General features: G+C 41.8%; 1 protein-coding gene across 1 annotated transcript in view; it reads right to left on the bottom strand.

Moving 5' to 3' along the window:
- dok6 (docking protein 6) overlaps positions 1-3,459 on the bottom strand; it is a 437,905-nt gene extending 434,446 nt beyond the window's left edge. Inside the window, exon 1 of the mRNA XM_043688473.2 lies at positions 3,266-3,459. Within this exon, the coding sequence (XP_043544408.1) occupies positions 3,266-3,331 (66 nt within the window). The 5' untranslated portion in view covers positions 3,332-3,459. The remainder of the gene's footprint in view (positions 1-3,265) is intronic.
- Positions 3,460-21,940: the final 18,481 nt, after the last annotated feature.

Below are 21,940 nucleotides of genomic sequence, written 5' to 3'. Positions count from 1 at the left end.
CAACTACTGACAGGCTGCAGAGATCAGCTGATTTATGGGTGCGTAGCTGCTGTTAATGAGGACAGCCAACTCCTAGACAGAACAAGACTGGCAGGCCGACCTAGAATTAGGAGTGCACTAAGGCAGCTATTAACAAAAATACCTTTTTAAAACAGAAAGACTCTCAGGAGGGATTAGTGTGGATTGGCTGTACATTTAAAACAACGCCAAAAATAAAATTCTGGCTGGATTCAACAGCGAATGAATCCTTCAACAGACAAGACTCTGAGCAGAAGAGTAGCCCCATTCTGTCAAATAAAAGGCTACCTTTTAACAGAGATTTGGGCTTCTCAGAATTCAGAAGTAAGTAAACACAACCGTATGCTTTAGGCAAACAGAGGCATGTTTAGAAAATCCATGATGCGGATTATGGAAAATTTCCTTTCAATACTTTTATCACTGGCCACTCACAGAAGAATTAAATGCTCTATCCTTACAGCTTTTTTGTTGCAGACATGTCTCCCAAACTGGACTATAGTACTGTGGACCATAGAGTACCTCAAACAAGTGGCCATTTATGTGGGAGTTCAAGCAGGGATTATCAAACTATTTGACTGTGAAAGAATCACTGCCAAGCCCAAACCTAGGCACTTTCCGTCACACTCATGCACACATGTTCAATATCTGTTCCAGGGTAACAATCAGGAGCATCAATAGCTGGGCATGGAGGCCAATCACAATGTACTTCGTGACAACTAGCCCAACACACACCAGGTCTGAATTTGGATGCTTTTGCCCTATTTGCTTTACTCACTTAAGCCTTTCTGATCCCAAAATTCAATGAACAAAATGGTTTATAATCTATTCCATCTAACTCATTTGCATTATAAATTGCAAATCAATTTTTTTTCAAAAATGACACTCCATAGTGCCTCAGAATTCAATTAAATAAACAAAAAATATAAAAAAGCCACGAAGAAAATCTCAAAAACTTGTACCATTAAGTAGGCTAATCTCAACATAGTGACCATTAATGATTCATACTTCACTTTCCTGGTCACATATTGGCCCAGACAACAGCATTTATACAAAACCCACTAATATCATTTCAGCCACCTGCTGTTATCAACTTTGACCATGCTTTTGAGTTGAAATACTTAGGAAAATTACAAAATCTATTACCATTTTAGATGCTGTCATTTTGATCGGTAACACACCAAGACTGAAATTATGCTCACATCATTGCTCAATATCTTGTATGTCTCACAGTATTCCTTTTCAAAAAAAAAAGAAAACTCATAACTAATTCCATTTCTAAATACAGAGGTCAAAACAAATGTCAACTAAAACCAGTATGCACATTAATAAACATAACTGTACAGCAGTTAAATGGTTGCATGTTATCACACACTAGCTAAAGGTTATAGTTTGCCTATCACAAATCGTTCAGCTTTAAAATACATAGTTGAGAAGCACAAATCTCCAAATACATTTTAAACAAAATAAAACACTGTTCTTGTACGTACGCCTGATGGGCATTTACATAACCCATTAATGCCTCCAACACCAAGAAAAATTAGTGTTACCTCATCAGGATGGTGATATCAAAGTTTTAAAAAGGAAGAACTCAAAAATGTCTGTCTTCACAGTAAGTCTCTTATCATGTAACGCTGTGCAAAATGCTAGCATTTTTTTATACTTCAAACTGTTGTAAGCTGCCCAAGGTGGTACTTTCACATTTCTTCTCAGCAATTGCCTGCAAATTAAAGTCATCCACATGTCGCAAGTCATTGACCTGCATGGCAAAACACAGCCGAAAGTCACAACAAGCTAGACAAATGAATGTGTGCAAAGGTCTGTCAAGTGACATAGCACAGTTCACACAAATCTTTATCGCACAAATTGAAACACGTTACTTGAGCTGCAGGCCCACAATTATCAGAAAAATAAGGACCAAACTAATATAGCTTTAGGGGAAAGAACACATCTCCTAGTCCTATCCATCATCAAGAATATTCAAGGAAAAGTTACAAGGAAAAGCTACAGCTCTGGCAAATGTTGAACCATAAAGTTATTAGTGATACCAATCGTACTGGAGTGAATGGGCTTAGACAGCTGGTACAAAAGTGCAAATGGCCTTCATGAAATAGAGGCCGTTGTAAAAAAAAAGTGGCTGTTTCCATTTAATAGAAATAAGAAAAGTTTCTGGGTGAGGAATAAATGTTTAGGCTTCTTTAAACTGCATTCCTTGTCAAACCTTTGATGTACCTTTCAGTGCCTATTCTTGTTATAAGTTCTGGCAGCTTTGTACTCAAAATCATACACTTCGACATGAACACCCTGGTATAAAGATATGGAGTGTTCCTTGTTGTCCAATTGTTACACTCACAATCACACACAATAGCCCTCTATTGTGACACATTGATACAATTCATTTGTAAAAATTCCATAAACAATAAAACTCAGTATCCCAATGCAACAGTCAGGACAGTAATACATAACTGGATCTACTGTAAATGTGGCAAACAGCTTCTGACAAAAGCAAATTTCTGAAAAAAAAGCATGAAAGTAACCATTGCACGATTAGTAAAATCATTCTTACGTTATAAACAACTTTAACCTACAATTCAACACAGATACACCATGAAGTGATGTTTTGGAGTCATGCATTATCTGACATCAGAAGATAAGTTGTGTGGCAAAGTGTGATCAAGACTAATAATCAATATTTAAGTTTTTGTTAAAGATTAACAATAGATACCATGTAACGAAATGGAGTCACTGTTGTCTTGCAGAACAGTCATCCCACTGGTTTGCAGGCTCATTCAAACTGAAAGCACCGCTGGTTTGGAAATAACATGGGTTTTAAAACCTGCAGTTTACGTTAGCCTAAACTTTGCTCTTCTGTACGGCATCAGAAGTCTCATATCATAATTTCTAGATAGAACAAATCGAGAACACAATTCCCTACTTCACGAACTCTGTACTCAAATGGGAATGAGCACTGAGGCTATAAGAGAATGAGAAAGCAGAGCCATAAACGCGAAGTTGTATTTGACCTGCTGATTTTTTTGTGTGTGGAGAACACAACCTTGCAGCTGATTTTTAAACAAAAAAGAAAATGTACAGTTTAGCAACAGTTTCTACAAATGTTGCGTCCAAAGCCCACCCTGGAGCCACGTACAGCCCCCAAGGACTGTAGCCCCCAGTACCATTCCGGATTTTGTTCTATCCAGCTGTTGTTAACACATTGTATAGAGAGAGAGAGAGAGAGAGAGACACTTACCCCTAGCTTTCTGCTGCGGATTTTCACATATCCTTGCTTCACTATATCATTAAAATTTGAAGCCATGGCCGGTGCTGTTCCTTCCTCCTCTCCACAGCTGCTAAATGCAAAGGTCCCCTTGCGGTTGCCAGCGTCTCTTCCCCCAGCGGCTCCAGCCCCAGACTGTACGCTCAAGCTTTGCCTCCTGTATCTGTGCAGCCAGCTTCCAAGGCTCGTTCCATCTAAACAGGGAGATGGAGCGTGTCACCTGATTTATTCAGCACTACTCCGCTTCCTGGATCACACCATCCCCAACTCTCTAAAGGGGGTTTGCTTAACAACCTCTGTCCTTATCTACACGTTGCAAACTGGAACACACATACATATACCAAAAGCCTGGACAATGCATAGAGAGGTTAGGAAATGAACTACATTTCAACTTTTACCTTATCAGCTTTGAAACGGCATTTTTTTTGCACCGGTTGGTTTTAATCCGTACAAAAAAGTAATCGTTGAAAAAAAGATATGCAGTGTTTCTCTGTAAAATTTAGGTTACACTACAGATCTGATGTATGCTGCATTATTTATTACTGCTCAAAGCTCCCTGTAAATGACGATGTGGTTTTTAGTAAAATTTTAATCCAAACCAAACTACAAGGAGCTGTGCTCTACTAGTCCCCGTTTAAAAAGCAGCGTTTCTTATAAAATGCCATTTTCTGGAAAATGTACGTTAAACTGATAATATCTTTCAAACAATTCCAACGATTTATTTAAAAATAGTCACCTGCAACAACATTCTGAAAAGCATACAGGTGAACAGTAAACCCCTCTACCGAGAAATCGGACTTCTCTCTCCAAAAAACTTATTGGATCCCAACGCTTTTAAAAAAAAATAATCAATGGTCACAGTCACTCTTGAATTGAATGACTTGCGGTAGTCAGTGGGTGCACAGCAAGTTCTTATAAATGGCTATCTGAGAACAGGCAGATCATCGTTTTCATGATGTCGCTTAAGACAAATATTGACCAGACAATGCCCTCAACCCTTCACTGTTTCTTAGCACGGATGGTTACCAAAGTGCTTTGAGAATGCTTCTGAAAGGGTTAGTGTCAAAGACTGCATGGGGTTTAGTGACACTGTGGTAGTATACGTTCCTCGGGGCGAGAAGGACAAAATGAGGACTGCAGATGCTGGAGAGTCAAAGTCAAAAAGTGTGGCGCTGGAAAAGCAGAACAGGTCGGGAAGCACCCGAGAAGGAGTACAGTCAATGTTTCAGGCCCAAGCCCTTCATCAGGAACGTGGGGAGGGTGTGAAGGGGGGTGAGGGATAAATAGGAGGATGGGGGTGAGGCTTGTGGGTGAAGGTAGCTGGAAAGAAGATAGGTAGATGGAGGTGAGGGGTGATACTGATAGGTCAGAGGGGAGGGCAGAGCAGATAGGTGGGAAGGAAGATGGGCAGGTCCTCATTTCCCCTCCCCCATCTCATCCCACATCCAACCCTCCAACTTGACACCGCCCTCTGCTACCTATCTTCCTTCCCACTTTTCCCCCACTCCACCCTCCCCTATGACCTATCACTATCACCCCTCACCTCCAAATGCCTAGCGCCTTCCAAGCTACCTTCCCTCCCAATCCCCACCATCCTATTTCTCTCTCAGCCCTCTTCCCACCACAAATTCCTGATGAAGAGTTTGTGCCCGAAACCTCGATTCTCCTGCTCCTGAGATGCTCTGACCTGCTGTGCTTTTCCAGCACCACACGTTTCTGCCCAGGGCGAGAAAGTTAAAGGTGAGAACAGGGGCAGCAGGAAATATCCTCTGTTGCATACTATTGAACAGCAACAACAGCTGATTGGAGATGTGGGGGTTAAGTGGAAGACCACATGAACAAAACTACAAAGATATCCAGTGGGAATTCACAGGACATACTCCCCAAATAGCATTGGCACAGTAGACATGGAGACTCTTATAGCTGTCCGGTAGTGCTATGCCTGAACCAGAAGGCTAGAGAGTCTCAGCAGGTCTAGCAGCATCTCTGGAGAGAGAAACAGAGTTAGCTATTCAAATTCAATACAGTGAAGAAATTAATGAAACATTAACTCTGTTTTTATCTCCACAAGTACTGCCAGATCTGCTGAGTTTCTCCAGCAATTTCACTTTTCGGTTCAGATATCCACTTCTGTAGTAATTTGATTTTATTTCACAAATTCAGGAGTCAATGAATCATGAAAAGCTGAACAAATATCAGCTGTTAAAAATATGAATAGGATTATGCAATTGTGGAGAAGAAAAAATCCCCATAATCGGAAATGTATAGCTCCAGTCACAAATATTTTCCTGACCAACCTGTTCAGAGATATTGTTACATCACTCTGGGTAGATAGGATTATGAAGCAAGGGCTCCTGCAGAGACATAAGGACACTGCCACTCTGCCATAAGAGTGCCCAGGGGTTCAGTCAAAACAAAGAGCGATGTACAAAATTGTTGTGAAAGATAAGAAAACAACCTTATTGGGCAGAATGTAGTTGGCAGCTTTAAGTTAAATTGTAGTCGAGAATGAACCTCAGGTGATTAATTAATGAGCTGGTTCACACGTACAAGACCAACGTATGTGTTCAGATGAACGCAAGGCCAAATCATTGGAGGCCACAATACGTTTTAAGAGAGAAGGTCAAAAAAGGATTGAAAAAATTTGACAATATTGGCTCACATCATCTGGTCCCTAGACACTTGGAGATTGGACATATTCCGGAAGATGTATGTTGAGACCCTATTCAAGGGCTCCAAGGGAATTTCCTGAGGTGTTGAACTGCAAGTGGGCAATTCTGCTGCTCTGTGAACTGTTCACTGTGAGTTAGATTTGGAGACTTTGCATGGTTTTGACATGTTAACCTGTTTTTTTGTCAGGAAATGTTTGATAGGAACAAAGATGAGACTAACTCCTAGGTAACTGAACAACTGATATCCCAAATCACTCAGACTAACCCCACCCGTTGCAGACTCCTTTCCTCAACCTTCCAACTACTTCCACAACACTCAACTCCCGTTGACCAAGCCCAACCAGCCCCACCACTTTATCCCTCCAACTGATACACCAAACACCCATGATCCTTTCCTGATCTGGCCCAAATAACACCAAATTGTTTATGCCCTCACTCATCTTGCCGCCATACCCACCTACCACCATAACCACCTACCACCCAGAACCATTCATTATCTGACATACATATATCAACTGCGAGCAAACATATCCAGCAAACTGAAAGATATGCTCTAAAGCTTGGAAAAGCTCATAAGCCAGCTAACAGCACGTAAATGCGCAAGCAATAAAAAATGCACCACTTCCTCAGAACTTTTCTACGCTCAGATCTTTTTTGGTACAGTGAATTACCAAGGTAAATTCATTCCAAATCTATCAAACTTGTTGCAGCCAATGAATTATCTCTTTTTTAGTTCATTTACAGGATGTGAGCATAGCTGGCTGGGCAGGTATTTATTGCCTGTCCTTACTTATCCTTGAGAAGGTGGTGGTGAGCTACCTTCTTGAACTGTGGCAGTCAATTTTGTCAGGGTGGATATACAATGTCATTAGACAGGGAATTATCGGATTTTGATCTCGCAATAGTGAAGGAATATATTTCCAAGACTGGGTTGTGTGTGTCTTAGACGGGTAATTGCAGCTGGTGGTATTCCCATGTATCTGCTGCATTTGTCCTTTGAGATGGTAGTGATGGTAGGATTGAAGAGGCGTTCCATGGAATTCAGTTTGTGTAAAAGTCTATTTGTGGAGGAGGTACAATGCTTAGACATTGTGTTGTGCCCAAAATAGCCAAGTGATACCGCTCTGTATAGAGTAGATACAACGATCTCTGATATGTTGGATAGTGGTAAGGGAAGGACTTGCATTTACCTCTTGTTCCCTCACTGCTAGTGAGCAAAATTGTGTTCAGGTAGAACATGACACACTTCAGTTTTTGGAAGAAGAACATTTCATAAATACTAACATGGTTGTGGTTCATGGTCAAAACTGATCATAAGCTACTGAGTTTATTCAGAATCCAAAGTCTCCCTATTCTCACTTTGGTTACACTTTGAATGGAGAAATAGGCTTTAGTTATATCTAATAAAAAATAAAGACATTTTGGAAGTTCATTATAATACAGTAATGTCAATAAAATGTCTAGATTACTGTCGAAGTCGAGCTCAAAGAGGAAGATGTGTTTTCTTTTTGCATTCAGATGAGTTTCCAGTCACAGCGGATAACTTTAGTGGAACAATTCATACATGATGCAACTTTTCCTTCATCAGAACATATGTGGCAATGTTTATATTTTTTTTGTGACATAAGAAATTAAGTGATATTGAAAGACTGAACACGTATTAATTACAGATCGCTAAGATATTACATTCACAGACACATCCAGGTCTGGGCTAACATTAAAATGTTCATGACAAACAGTAGCATGCTTCCATCAGCATACCATTCTTCAAGTGGCCCAGTTAAAATGGAGACTGACACCTTTATATCTTTGGGTCATGTGCGATGAAGTGATAGTGATAACATTAACATGTCTTGTAAAGGTATTCAGACATATTCATGGTCAGACATAACACAAGAGGATCTCTTTATTGCCAAGGGCGTATGACTATCTCTTAAAAGAGTGCTCAAAACAGTACATTGTTTAGAAATCAGGTGTTTTTTTTGTGTAAGAATAAATTGTTTACTAATGAAGGCTGTGTCAGGTATTAAGCCAAGTTGTGATTCTTGAAAAGTGCAGATTGCAGTTGCTGTGTGATCTTCATGATCAACATTTAGCAATGGTTTTGATAAAGATTCTAGCAGGGAATTATCTTTGGCAACCAAGATAAGGAAATAAAAACAAAATAATGAAACAGAGTACTATATATCAAACAGCATATAAAGAAGTCAGTACTTTGGCAATGATGGAAAAGGTTAGCTTGAATCTGGCAGATGTTGTACATAGGCTTTGCAGACAACAGATATGCAACATATGTCGCTATTCACATTGGTTGAGGGTTTTATGATATATTAAACAACAACCAGAAAAACTCTAAACATTTTGGATCATTTATTTGGTGTTCTTGAATTCTTATGATTACAAGTGGTTGAAAAGGCTACCTGTTAGGATCGCGTTTGCTGGGCTCCACGCCGCAATACCGACCTGACAGAGCTTGAACTCATCCCATTCACTTTACTGTGAGTAAAAAGAAGCCTCTAGAGCCCGAGGGAGGGATCCAAGGGCATGGTATATGACGGCTCCAGGCTCATGTTCTTTCAAGACTTCGCGGTGGCAGTGGTCAGAAAAGGAAGTCCTACAATAGCGTCAAGAGGAGATTGAGAGAGTATCCAGTATTCTCTAAGATATCCAGCTTTGGAAGATCCATACATTTGTTCGACTCGCCAGAGAAAGCGAAGAACTTTGTGGACATGTTGACTTAAGTCGAACAGCCGAAGAAGTGTAGAGGACAGAGCTGTTCAGGTTTGTTCTTCTTTAAAAAGAACTTGGTAGAATCTCCTTACTGGTAATAAGTTGCGTCAAACAATGTCCGGGATGGATAGAGTATTTATCTTTAATCTCTAAGTTATGTTAAGGGACGGGTGACATATTTATTTTTAGTTTGCTTGAGTATTGTACTAATCTTGCTCTTGGTGTTTTCTTTCTCTACCAGGTAGTCAGTGTATGTGGCACAATCCTAGCTGGTAGGAGTTGAAAGGGCATTTGGGATGATTAGTAGGGTTGTAGGATGTGTAGATACCCCCTTTTGAATGGGGGGTAAATTCCTCCAATCAGTGCCTTTGGTGATTTTTCTTTTGTTTTTCTGTTTTTGTTGTATATAGTTTTTGTAGATCTGTTGGCTGTAGTTATTTTAGTTTACGTGGTGTTTGGGTTTTGTGGATTCTTTTGCATTAAAGCTCAGCATTCTGTAGTTCAGATTCTTCCTCTCTGGAGTCTAGATGGTTCTATGGAAGGTTATGGCTAAGGATGTGTCTAAGTGGTGCACCTGGAATATTAAGGGGAGTCATTCGCCGATCAAGAGGAAGAAGATACTTTCCAGTCTTAAAAGGGAGAGGATCGATGTTGCCTTATTACAAGAAACACACCTGGATGATGCAGATTTTTAATCTTTCAATACAAGGAGTAAAGTATCTTCCATTTAAGTTGTTAGCATGTATTAAAGACACACACGGGAGATTTGTAATCCTTAAAGCTTTAATACATGGGGAAGAATACGGGATCTTAAATGTTTACTGTCCCCCAGCCCAGCCCCTTAAGTTCTTGACAGACACATTTTCCAGACTAGTTAACCTTGCATCTCAGCATATTATCGTTGGAGGGGATTTCAATTGTCTCTTAGACCCTACAGTGAACAGATTGTCCAAAGGCCCTCCGATATTTTCTTTGCAATCAAAACAATTAAGGGATTTGTTTGCTAAATTGGGGTTAGTAGATGTTTGGAGGCACCTTCACCCTACTGGCAGAGACTTCATGTTCTTTTGGAACCCACAGAAATGCCATACTGGGATTGATCTTTTTTTGACCCCTGCAGCACATCTGGGCTCGGTGGCATCATGTACAATTGGCAATATCACTATTTCCGATCACGCCCCAGTGTACTTAATGGTTAAGAATAAGGATACTGTGGTAGGCTTGAGGCACTGGCAACTGGACCACTTTATCCTCAAGGATAGTAAGCTTATCGAATTCTTTTCTGCTGAGTTCAGGGCTTGTGTAGATATTAATTCAGGCTCGGCCAGTCGCCCATCGATTCTCTGGGAAACAGCTAAAGCCTATGCTAGGAGGTTGGTTATTTCCTATTCAGCCAGTAAGAAGAGGCAGACAGGTGAGCAGCAACGCTTGCTCAAGATGTGTCTGAAAGCAGCTGAATAGGCATACTTTGACAGACCCTCGCAGGCTAAACTGCAGAGGATCACAATACTTTGGTCTACACTGAAGTCCATGCTCACACGGACAGCCAAAAGGGAGCTTACATTTGCAAGTTAAAGGCTGTTCGAGTATGGGGATAAGCCGGGCAAATATCTAGCGTACCTTGCAAGGAAAATGATTGTACCCTGCACACCATCCCCCCTCCCCCCAAGCCATTACCTCGATCAGGGAGGACACTGGAAATTTTACCTATGATTCTAAAAGAATTAATGCAGCATTTCAGAACTTTTGCTCTGAACTATACCAATCTGAAATCTGTGAGTGTGGGTGGGTTAGGATGGAGACTTCTTTTAAGAACTTGGACCTTCTGGGAGTGCCCCCTGAATAAGAGTCCCTCCTCAATGCCCCGTTGTCAGAGCAAGAGGTGCAGGAGGCTGTGAGGCAGCTCCAGAATGGAAAGGAGCCAGGTCCTGACAGGCTCCCCAGTGAGTTCAATGTTGTCAGGGCTGATGCTTAGTATGTTTAATGACTCACATAGTCGTGGCTTCCTCCCACCATCTCTGAGAGAGTCGAAGTCATTCTCTCGTTCTTAAAAAAGGAAAGGCCCTGGAGGACTGTGATTCCTATAGGCCCATTTCACTCCTGAATGTCAACTTCAATATCCTATCTAAGACTCTGGTATTAAGGCTAGAAACTGTACTGTCCTCCATCATTTAAGAGGACCAGACAGGGTTCATAAAAGGTTGCAGATCGACAGATAATGTCAGGAGGTTACTTAACATGATCTAAATATACCAACAGCGATTAGTACAGGGATTGGTGATCCCCTTAGACACAGAAAAGGCATTTGATAGGGTTGAGTGGGATATCTTTTTATACTTTAAAGTGGTGTGGCTAGGGTGAGATCTACGTCAGGTGAGTGGAGATTTTGTATAGTGATCCTTTTACTGTGGTCCTCACCAATGGTGTACAGTCAAGCAATTTTAATATTTGTAGGGGCAGTCGACAGGTCTGTCACTTGTCACCATTGCTTTTCACATTGGTGATCGAACCGCTGGCGGAAGCAATACATAGGAATCCCAATCTAACCGCTCCAGAAATGGGGACGAAGTCACAGTAGATCGCATTATATGCGGGTAACATTCTTGTCTTCTTATCAAACCCAACAGTCTCGGTGCCACACCTGATACAATGCATCAATTTATTTGGTGGCTTCTCTGGTTATAAGTTCAACTTTCTGAAATCAGAGGCCATGCCCATGGGTGGTCTCCCAAGAGTACCTGATCCTGAGATCAAATCTCAGTTCCCCTTTACATGGTAGCAGGAGGGCTTTCTCTGCTTAGGTATATTTATTATTCCTGTTTTTGATCGGCTACTTAAAACCAATTTTGTCCATTTATTCGACAGAATCAAGCAGGACCTTCATAGATGAAGGTGCTTCTGATCTCTTGGTTAGGTTAGATAGCCCTCATTAAAATGAACATTCTGCCCTGCCTGTTGTATCTTATGTGAATGCATCCTCTGCTTTAATATTTAAAAGACTGAACTGATGGTTCAGTACTTATCTGGTATTACAAGTGACCCCTAATTAAATTGAATAAATTGCAGTTACCTTACAGACTGGGAGGAGTGGGCCTACTAGATATCAAAAGCTATCAGTTAAACTCATTGCTATCTTACATGAATGGTTGGGCCCAGGAGGACTCTCACTCACTTTGGTTGGACATCAAAGCATCTCAGGCAAGATGCCCCTTATTAAGCTGCTGTTCTTAGACAAAATGAGAATCATTAAGGAATATTACCATAGCCCAATAGTCATCAAATATGTCAAGGCGTAGAGGGCAATGTGTCATGGTAAGGGCAATATTGCCAAAACATCATTTTTGACACCCATAGTTGGTATGCCAGGCTTTCAGACAGGGATGATGAACTCGAGGTTTAAAATATGGGCAGCTAGGGGCGTGTCTTGCCCGGGTGATTTACTCGAAGGGGACATACTGATGTCCTTTGACAGTTTTTTCTCAAATTAGAAATTTCCTACAAAAAGAAACTACACATCTAACTGATTCTTATTGGTCCGACATGGAGAGGAAGGTGTTGAATGCTGAGGGTACATTATCTGTTAGCAAAGCTCGTCATCTATTGAGAAAGGTTCCCTCGGACGAGACCGAATGGCTCTGTAAGATATGGAAGAGGGAGCTGGACATTGAGATCTCTTCTGAAATGTGGGAAGATATCTGGGAAGATGCAACAAGGCTCTCAATTTGTAACAGGACCTACACCTTGTAACTGAAAATTCTCCACAGGGTCCATTTGGCCCCAGACCACCTTGCAAAATTTAAAGTAGGAGCATCTCCAATGTGTCTTAAATGTAAAGTGAACATGGGCACACTTACTCATTGTCTTTGGTGCTGCCACAGACTGTGGGTATACTGGAGCGCTGTGGTAGATGAAATAGAGAAGGCATTGGGGATGGAGGTGGAGATGGACCCGGTATCTCTTCTTCTTGGCTTTGTTAATTCATTTTCATTAGATGTACACAAGAAAAGACTTTTCAGTATCCTCACTTTCTGTGACAGAAAGAACATTCTATTAGGGTGGGTGCCAGACAATCCCCCGAGGCTGTAGGGCTGGCGTAAGCTAGTAATGGAGCACACCCCCTTGGACTTCCTTACGAGTATGGTGCACTATAAAACTGAGAATTTTTATAAGATGTGGCGACCCTTTTTGGACTATCTGGGTACAGATTTGTCTAATAAGAGCCTTTATATAGCCATGGCAATTCTATGTAATGAATCTGGTATCCAGAGAGGAGGACCTACGAACATATGAATATGTATAAACTTATGCGTTCAATGATTGAGGGCTATTGCATTGAGCTGTATTATTAATATTATTATTATTACTGTTAAGATTTCCCTTTTTTAAACTTAGTTATTATTTATTTATCTATTTTTTTAACGTTGGTTTGAATTGTTTGGTTTTGAATCTACTGTAATAAATTTTGTTTTCCCTTTTTTTAATAAAAGTATATTTTTTTTTAAAATGGCTGCCAGGAAGCATCGTGAAAATAGTTGGCTCTCGCCCATATTTGATTAAGATGTTTGATAGTGGAAAGGTTAGGTTTCCTACTTATTGATCATGCTTTATCTTCAGAGGGGTCAGAAAGAAACTAATGAAGCTGGGAAGAAATCAAAAGAATCTTATGAATTGAGTAGCAATCTTTAATCCAACATCAGACATGGCCGAAACTAGTGCAGATCCAAGTCAGAGTCAGACAGACATTTGAACCTTCCATATCATCACAAGTAAAACTGCAAAGTCACAATCAGCCTTTGCTGAAGAAAATATTTCCTCAGCCTCAGTTCTAGATCCTTCCAGAAGTTCTGAAAGTTTGCATCAGGAAAGTAGGTATTCTCTTTAGAATAGGAATAAAGTGGTGAATAAAGAAAATCTTAACATATTTCTTTATAATTTATATGGATTTGAACATTTTGAAATCTGTTCACTAAGGGGTGACAAGTGTAATATCACCCTATGTGATCATGCTTTATCTTCAGATGTAAAAAAGAACAGTAATCCAATTATCATTTAAAAATTAAAATTAAATTCTATTAACTCTGTCCTTGATAATTTCTTTTTTTGTCAACAAATGTCATGATTTTAAAATTTTCACCCTTGCTATCATATTTCTTCATGGCCTCACATTATTTCTGTAACGTCCTCTAGTCTTATAATCCTCAAAGGTACTTATGTTCATCGTATTCCAGCTTCTTGAGCATTAATTTTAATTGTTTTACAGTTGGTGTGTGTGTCTTCAGTTGCCTTTACCCTAAACTTTGAAATTCACTCTATAAATCTCTGACTGTCGGCTCCAACCTTTTTAGATGTACCTCCTTGGACAAGCTTTTGGTCATCTGTCCTAACGTTGCCTGGTGTGTACAATTTTGCTTTTCCTAACAAGCACAGAGGTTTTATTCTATTAAAGGCACAACGTAAGTATCAAATTGTTTTTGATAGCAAATTATCAGATGGAGCCGTATCTGTCAAATAACTTCAGTTATATAGAGCTGATCATGACTATCTCCATAGTGATAATAGAAGAAGCCTCTTGTCACAGATCTATAGGTTCTACTGTTACAAAACGTCAAACTAAAATCCTCAATGGAGCAAATAATTTCTATCATCAATGTTTCGGACTACAATTCATTCTCTGATACTTAAAATGTTGTGAAGTAGGTCCAGTTAATGGAAAGAAACATACGTAAAAGCTGCAGCACTCTTTAAACATTCACAATAGAGTCCATATACTCAAGTGAAATATTGAGAAAGGCACTGGTGCATTGTATTATGAGTTGCCCCCAGGTGAAGTTCCTCAATCTGTTTTGGTTCCAGAAGGGCTGCCATATATTAATAAGGCTTTAGGTGATGTGGGATGAACAGGCTCTCTTTCTTTGCTCACCCACCCTTGCCCTGTTTTCTTTCTTTCCGGCTGCTAACTAGCTGACATCTAGCACTTAGAGAAGTAGTGAATTTTTACCTGTGTGACAGGGGTAACTGAAAAGTAGTTCTTTGCATGTGACCTTCACAGCACGCAAACATTTGAAACCAAAGTGATACATTTTCAACAGCCTTCAATTCTGCTGGTCTACTTCAACATTGTTGAAACTGGCTTTTTATCCCTGTCTTTATATGTTCTCCACAGTGAAAAATAAATACAAAAATGTCTGCAGTTTGGTAGATAATCTGCAGGGATGATTTGCTCGTGAGCAGAGTGTTGTCTGTCCCTCTTCATCTTTGCAGTCACAAGAAAGTCCAATCTCTTTGAAGTTTCCTCAACATCTTCAGTCTCACACACAATTTATTCTGCCTCTATATCTGCCCACTTTTGAAAAAGAGGGAATTAAGGCCTAAAGATTCCTTTTGGGGTACCAACTTGGGTTCCTTCTAATGTATTTTTCTCAGTATGGCCTTCCAAGGGTTGTGCATAGCAGTGACTTCTGAAACTGAAACACTAAATGCTGTGCACAAGGCAATGGAACAGTTGTGCACACAGAAGCAGTTTTGCAGCTTCAATGAACCTTATTTCCAACTCATCGTCATTATGCCCTGGTACCAGCAATGAAAAATAAATAATGGGATAGCTTGTGTTTAAAGCCTTTCTCTCACAAGATGCACAGAGTAGAAAAAAGAATACTGTTAAGTCCACCAAAACAATTATATTATGATCCCTCTTGTATTTAGTTTTGTAGAAGAGTGGAACAGAGGGCACTATTTTCATCTTCCTCCAACTTTCCAACTCATAGAGATGTACAGCATGGATACACACCTGTCTGTGCCGACCAGATATCCCAACCCAATCTAGTCTCACCTGCCAGCACCCGGCCCATATCCCTCCAAACCCTTCCTATTCATAAACCCATCCAAATGCCTCTTAAATGTACCAGCCTCCACCACATCCTCTGGCAGCCCATTCCATACACGTACCACCCTCTGCATGAAAAAGTTGCCACTTACGTCTCTTTTATACCTTTCCCCTCTCACCATAAACCTATGCCCTCTAGTTCTGGACTCCCCAATCCCAGGGAAAAGACTTTGTCTATTTATCCTATCCATGCCCCTCATAATTTTGTAAATCTCTATAAGGTCACCCCTCAGCCTCCGACGCTCAAGGGAAAACAGCCCCAGCCTGTTCAGCCTCTCCCTATAGCTCAAATCCTCCAACCCTGGCAACATCCTTGTAAATCTTTTCAGAACCCTTTCAAGTTTCACAACATCTTTCTGATAGGAAGGAGACTAGAATTGCATGCAATATTCCAACAGTGGCCTAACCAATGTCCTGTACTACCGCAACATGACCTCCCAACTCCTGTACTCAGTATTCTGACCAATAAAGGAAAGCATACCAAACGCCTTCTTCACTATCCTGTCTACCTGCGACTCCACTTTCAAGGAGCTATGAACCTGCACTCCAAGGTCTCTTTGTTCAGCAACCCTCCCTAGGACCTAACCATTAAGTGTATAAGTCCTGTTACCATTTTATAAATAACACTTGGTGCAGTGTATATTGACTGCTGATGTGATGATAGTTGTTTGTTGGATCCTGTTAATTTTTTAGCTGAATAGCCTCTTTGTGATGATGGTCTGGGTACAATGATTGGGGTCTGGTGGAAGAAATGAAGCATTGATCGACGAGTTCCTGCCTTAACGTCCGGTTCTGAGCTGATGCTGCTAAACCTCCTGTTCACTTAGCATCTCCTGTGTTCTGACGTTGTCCTCTTGGTTGGGTAAATCGTCCTCTTCATTTGGTGTCAAATATACAGAAAACATTCCCCCTACAGATCTAAGCAATAGAATAGTAGGCCCCAGTATTGGCAGGGAGCGTGATTTGGAAGTCAGAAAAAAACAGCAATAGGAGTATCTCTTGGATGCTGCTGGTTTTAATGGTAGAACCATTGTTAGATTCAGTCTCCTATCCTCAGAGGCTGTCAAGTGGGTAGATTGTCAACATCTGCTAAGTATGAGTGGATTGACTGAGCATTGTTGCAGTTTTATTGAATCTTTTCTTTGTTTTTTAAAAATATTTTGCGTTTGGACTCACAAGTCCAAACTTGCAATTTTTAATCTATTGAGGTGTTGCTTATACCAATTAATTTGGGATTAAGGGTGGGGAGATGAAGTTGGAGAGGTTGGTGAGTACGGTAGTGATGGGAGAGATTGAGAGTAGGTGGGACATCAAAGAGAAGGCTGGAAAAAAATCAGGACTATGGACATCAGGAATCCAGACATCATTGATGAGACCAGTCAAAGGATCAGAGAAATCAGGGAATGGCATCATTGAGGAGGAAGGGCGAAGGAGATCTGGAATTAACAGAACATTGATTGGATCACAAGAGATCAGGATTGGGAAAGAATGCAGTTTAGGAGACAGCAATGAAAACTTCCAAGAGATAGGAATGCAGGGAAACATTGATACAGTGCAGGAAGTATAAAAATCTGAGGAGGAAGGAAGAAGATAATGGGGGAACATAGCGACTATGACCAAGAGAGAGAAAGAGAGATGGATGAATGGTTTGAGGATTGAAAGGAGGCTTGTAGATAGTGTTAGAAAGTTGGGTAAATGCAATCATATATTGTTTTGAATTTGTTCATGTTTTCACTATTCATGAACAAAGAAAAAAGACATCACAAGGCATAAAAATGCTGATAACATCTTGTTGATATGCTTTCCAGAGAATTAGGTGGTATTAATCATATAGCTGCTAGGAGTCTCACAGGAGATTAAAGAAAATCAATAATTCAGCATCGATTCATGACTGGTTCAAAAGTGTCAAGTAATTGTTTTTTTTTTAATGCATTCATTCACGCAGTGTGGGCGTCACTGGCAAGACCAACGTTTATCGCCCATCTTAATTACCCCTGAAGGTGGTGTTGAGCTGTCTTTTTTAATACAACAAGTCATTTCAAAGAAGAATTGGCTATCAACCACATGCCCGTGGATCTGAAGTCACACGTAAATCAGGATGGGCAGTGATGGTAAACATTCATCCCTAACAATCAACCATTACCAAACTAAATGAGATTTTACAATAATTCTGTCATGGTCACTGTAACTGATGATAGCGATTTATTACAATTGTTATTTAACTGAATTTAAATTCCTCAGCTATTATAATGGAACACATGTGGCCCTATAATTTGTCCAGGCCGCTTTAATACTCATGCTGTAGCATAAGCACTACACCACTGCATTGCTAAAGCATCAATCAGAATTTTGCAACCAGATTACTATAATCATTGAAACATCTCTATGTATTCCACATTAAAAAATTGCTAAGTGCTGAAGTGCAGTCTCTATTGTGATATAATGAAACTCAGGAGCATTCTAGTTGTGGAAGATCTCAAATACAACCATGGGATTAATAATCTTTTAAGAAGACCATTTAAAGGAGTAGAGGTTTGACTCTGATAGTAATACTAAGCCAGTGGCATTGCATCACCAGGCTAGATGTTCAGATCATATTGAAGTATACTATGTGGCAGGCTCAGTCATGCCTGCTTTGCTCTACAGTTCAAGATGACTCCAAACAATTGACAAGTGAACAACCAAGGAAAAGTGCAAGGCAAAATACTGCTGGAAACCTGAAATTAAAAACAGGAATTGCTCAACAGGTCAAGCAGCATCCTAATGCAAGGTCTCAGATTTGGAACATTGGCCAGAATTTTATACTCAGTACTTGCTGGCAAATTGAGTGGGAATAGGGCATAAAATCAGGCGAGAGTAAGACTTTTAAGTCAATGAAGTCCTGCCATTGGCTCTGCTTCTCTCGATGCAGATATTGTTTGACCTGCTGAGTATTTCTAGCATTTTCTACTTTTATGTTAGGACCATGAAAAAGTCTCTCATGTTCACCAAATCATGCCAGATAATAACATTGTATAATGATCCCAAAGCAGTTATGATCACCAATGGCTTAGGCTCGGATAGCTTCAGTGTGGGTATGGGCTGTCCTCTCTCACCGTTACTATTCATGCTAATAATTGAGCCACTAGCGGAAGTTATATGGACTGACTCTAATATAACGGCCCTGAGGGTTGGCACAGGTAAAGATAAAATTACCCTTTATGCAGATGATGTTCTCCTTTTTCTTAGTAATCCCTTGATGTCCGTGCCCAGCCTGATCCAAGTGATTAATTTATTTAGTGCATTTTCAGACTACAAAATTAATTTCTCAAAATCAGAGGCCATGCCGATGGGTGGTCTCGCTAGTGTGACCCACTTATTGGACGGATCTCACTTTCCCTTTTGTTGGTCTCTGGAGGGTTTTTTATATTTAGGTATTTTTATCACCCCAGTATTTGGCCAGCTATACACGGTCAATTTTGTGCATCTATTGGAAAGGATAAGGCAGGACCTTCAACGTTGGGGAATCTTCCAATTTCTTGGCTAGGTAGAATAGTTCTAATGAGGAGAAAGTGAGGTCTGCAGACGCTGGAGATCAAAGCTGAAACTTTATTGCTGGAACAGCACAGCAGGTCAGGCAGCATCCAGGGAACAGAAGATTCGACGTTTCGGGCACATGCCCTTCTTCAGGAATGAGCAGAGAGTGTTCAGCAGGAGAAGATAAAAGGTAGGGAGGAGGGACTTGGAGGAGGGGCGTTGGAAATGTGATAGGTGGAAAGAGGTCAAGGTGAGGGTGATAGGTCGGAGTAGGGTGGAGGCGGAGAGGTCAAGAAGAAGACTGCAGGTCAGGAAGGCGGTGCCGGGCTGGAGGGATTCGGCTGAGACAAGGTGGGGGGAGGGGGGATGAAGAAACTGGTGAAGTCCAAGTTCATCCCCTGTGGTTGGAGGGTTCCCAGTCGGAAGATAAGACGCTCCTCCTCCGACCGTCGCGTTGTTGTGGCTTGGCGGTGGATGAGTCCAATGTGGATGTGGTTGGGCACCCGCATGGGCCCCAGCTATGCCTGCCTCTTCGTAGGGTATGTGGAACAATCCATCTTCCGCAACTACACTGGCCCCACCCCCCATCTTTTCCTCCGCTACATTGATGACTGTATCGGCGCTACCTCGTGCTCCCACGAGGAGGTTGAACAGTTCATCCACTACACTAACACCTTCCACCCCGACCTCAAATTCACCTGGACAGTCTCGGACTCCTCCCTCCCCTTCCTAGACCTTTCTGTTTCTATCTCAGGCGACCGAATCAACACGGGCATCTACTACAAACCGACCGACTCCCACAGCTACCTGGACTACACCTCCTCCCACCCCGCCCCCTGTAAAAACGCCATCCCATTCTCCCAATTCCTTCGTCTCCGCCGCATCTGCTCCCAGGAGGACCAGTTCAAAATACGCACAACACAGACGGCCTCCTTCTTCAAGGACCGCAATTTCCCCCCCGACGTGATCGACGATGCCCTCCACCGCATCTCCTCCACTTCCCGCTCCTCCGCCCTTGAGCCCCGCCCCTCCAACCGCCACCAGGACAGAACCCCACTGGTCCTCACCTACCACCCCACCAATCTCCATGTACAGCGCATCATCCGCCGTCACTTCCGCCACCTCCAAATGGACCCCACCACCAAGGATATATTTCCCTCCCCTCCTCTATCAGCTTTCCGTAGAGACAACTCCCTCCGCGACTCCCTTGTCAGATCCATACCCCCCACCAACCCAACCTCCACTCCCGGCACCTTCCCTTGCAACCGCAGGAGGTGCAACACTTGCGCCCACACCTCCCCCCTCACTTCTCTCCAAGGCCCCAAAGGAAACTTCCATATCCGCCACAGATTCACCTGCACCTCCACCCACATTATCTACTGCATCCGCTGCAGCCGGTGTGGCCTCCTCTATATTGGGGAGACAGGCCGCCTACTTGCGGAGCGATTCAGAGAGCACCTCTGGGCCACCCGGACGAACCAACCCAATCACCCTGTAGCACAGCATTTCAACTCCCCCTCCCACTCCACCGAGGATATGCAGGAGATTGGACTCATCCACCGCCAAACCACAACAACGCGACGGTCGGAGGAGGAGCGTCTTATCTTCCGACTGGGAACCCTCCAACCACAGGGGATGAACTTGGACTTCACCAGTTTCTTCATCCCCCCTCCCCCCACCTTGTCTCAGCCGAATCCCTCCAGCCCGCCACCGCCTTCCTGACCTGCAGTCTTCTTCTTGACCTCTCCGCCTCCACCCTACTCCGACCTATCACCCTCACCTTGACCTCTTTCCACCTATCACATTTCCAACGCCCCTCCTCCAAGTCCCTCCTCCCTACCTTTTATCTTCTCCTGCTGAACACTCTCTGCTCATTCCTGAAGAAGGGCATGTGCCCGAAACGTCGAATCTTCTGTTCCCTGGATGCTGCCTGACCTGCTGTGCTGTTCCAGCAATAAAGTTTCAGAATAGTTCTAATTAAAATGAATGTCTTGCCCCGTCTCTTATACCCTATGAGAATGCTCCCAGTGATGCTGCTGAGGCCGGCATTGCGCAAATTATATGGTTGGTTTGATTCTTTTATCTAGAATCATAGACGGCCCCTCATTAAGTTAAAGATTCTTTCATCTGGAATCATAGACGGCCCCTCATTAAGTTAAAGAAGCTACAGCTTCCACAGGCAAGGGGACGGCTGGATTTTCCAGACTTTAGGAAGTATCAGCTGAGTTCCCTATTAAGCTACATAGCCAATTGGGTCTCGTCTGACCCACAATCAATCAGGCTGGACATCGAGGTTTCACAAGTAAAGTGCCTTTTAATTAACCTCTTATTTTTAGATAAGATGAAAATCATTATGGACCACTGTTAAAAACCCTATAGTATTAAACATAATTAAAGCCTGGAATATAATGCGGCAAAACGAGGGTAATTCAAATAAAACATCCTCCTATAGTGGGGGCATGGGGTTTTCAACCGGGACTCACAGATGCCACATTCAAACTCTGGAGATCCAGAGGTATCTCCTGTTTAGGGGATTTGTTTAAGGAAGGGGTCCTGATGTCTTTTGAACAGCTGCATCAGAAATTTGGATTACCTAATGGTGATCTCTTTCGATACTTCCAAATTCGAGATTACTACAGAAGAAGATTACGTTATTAGAAAGCCTTTATAAATCAGATAGAGAACATAGAGTGTTGTGGCCAATGGGTGTACCCTCGGTCAGCACTCTTTATCATTTATTTATTACATAATGAAGTGTCGGAAGACATGGACCGTCTGTTTAGAACATGGGATCAGGAATTGGGCCTGGAAATTTCCACAGAAATGTGGGATGACATCTGGGAAAAT

This window comes from Chiloscyllium plagiosum, unplaced genomic scaffold (genome assembly GCF_037043375.1).
Source record: "Chiloscyllium plagiosum isolate Xiang-an unplaced genomic scaffold, Cpla_swu_hap1 HiC_scaffold_4, whole genome shotgun sequence".
In the NCBI taxonomy this organism is placed as follows: domain Eukaryota; kingdom Metazoa; phylum Chordata; class Chondrichthyes; order Orectolobiformes; family Hemiscylliidae; genus Chiloscyllium; species Chiloscyllium plagiosum.
This window is presented reverse-complemented; position numbering and strand designations above follow the sequence as displayed.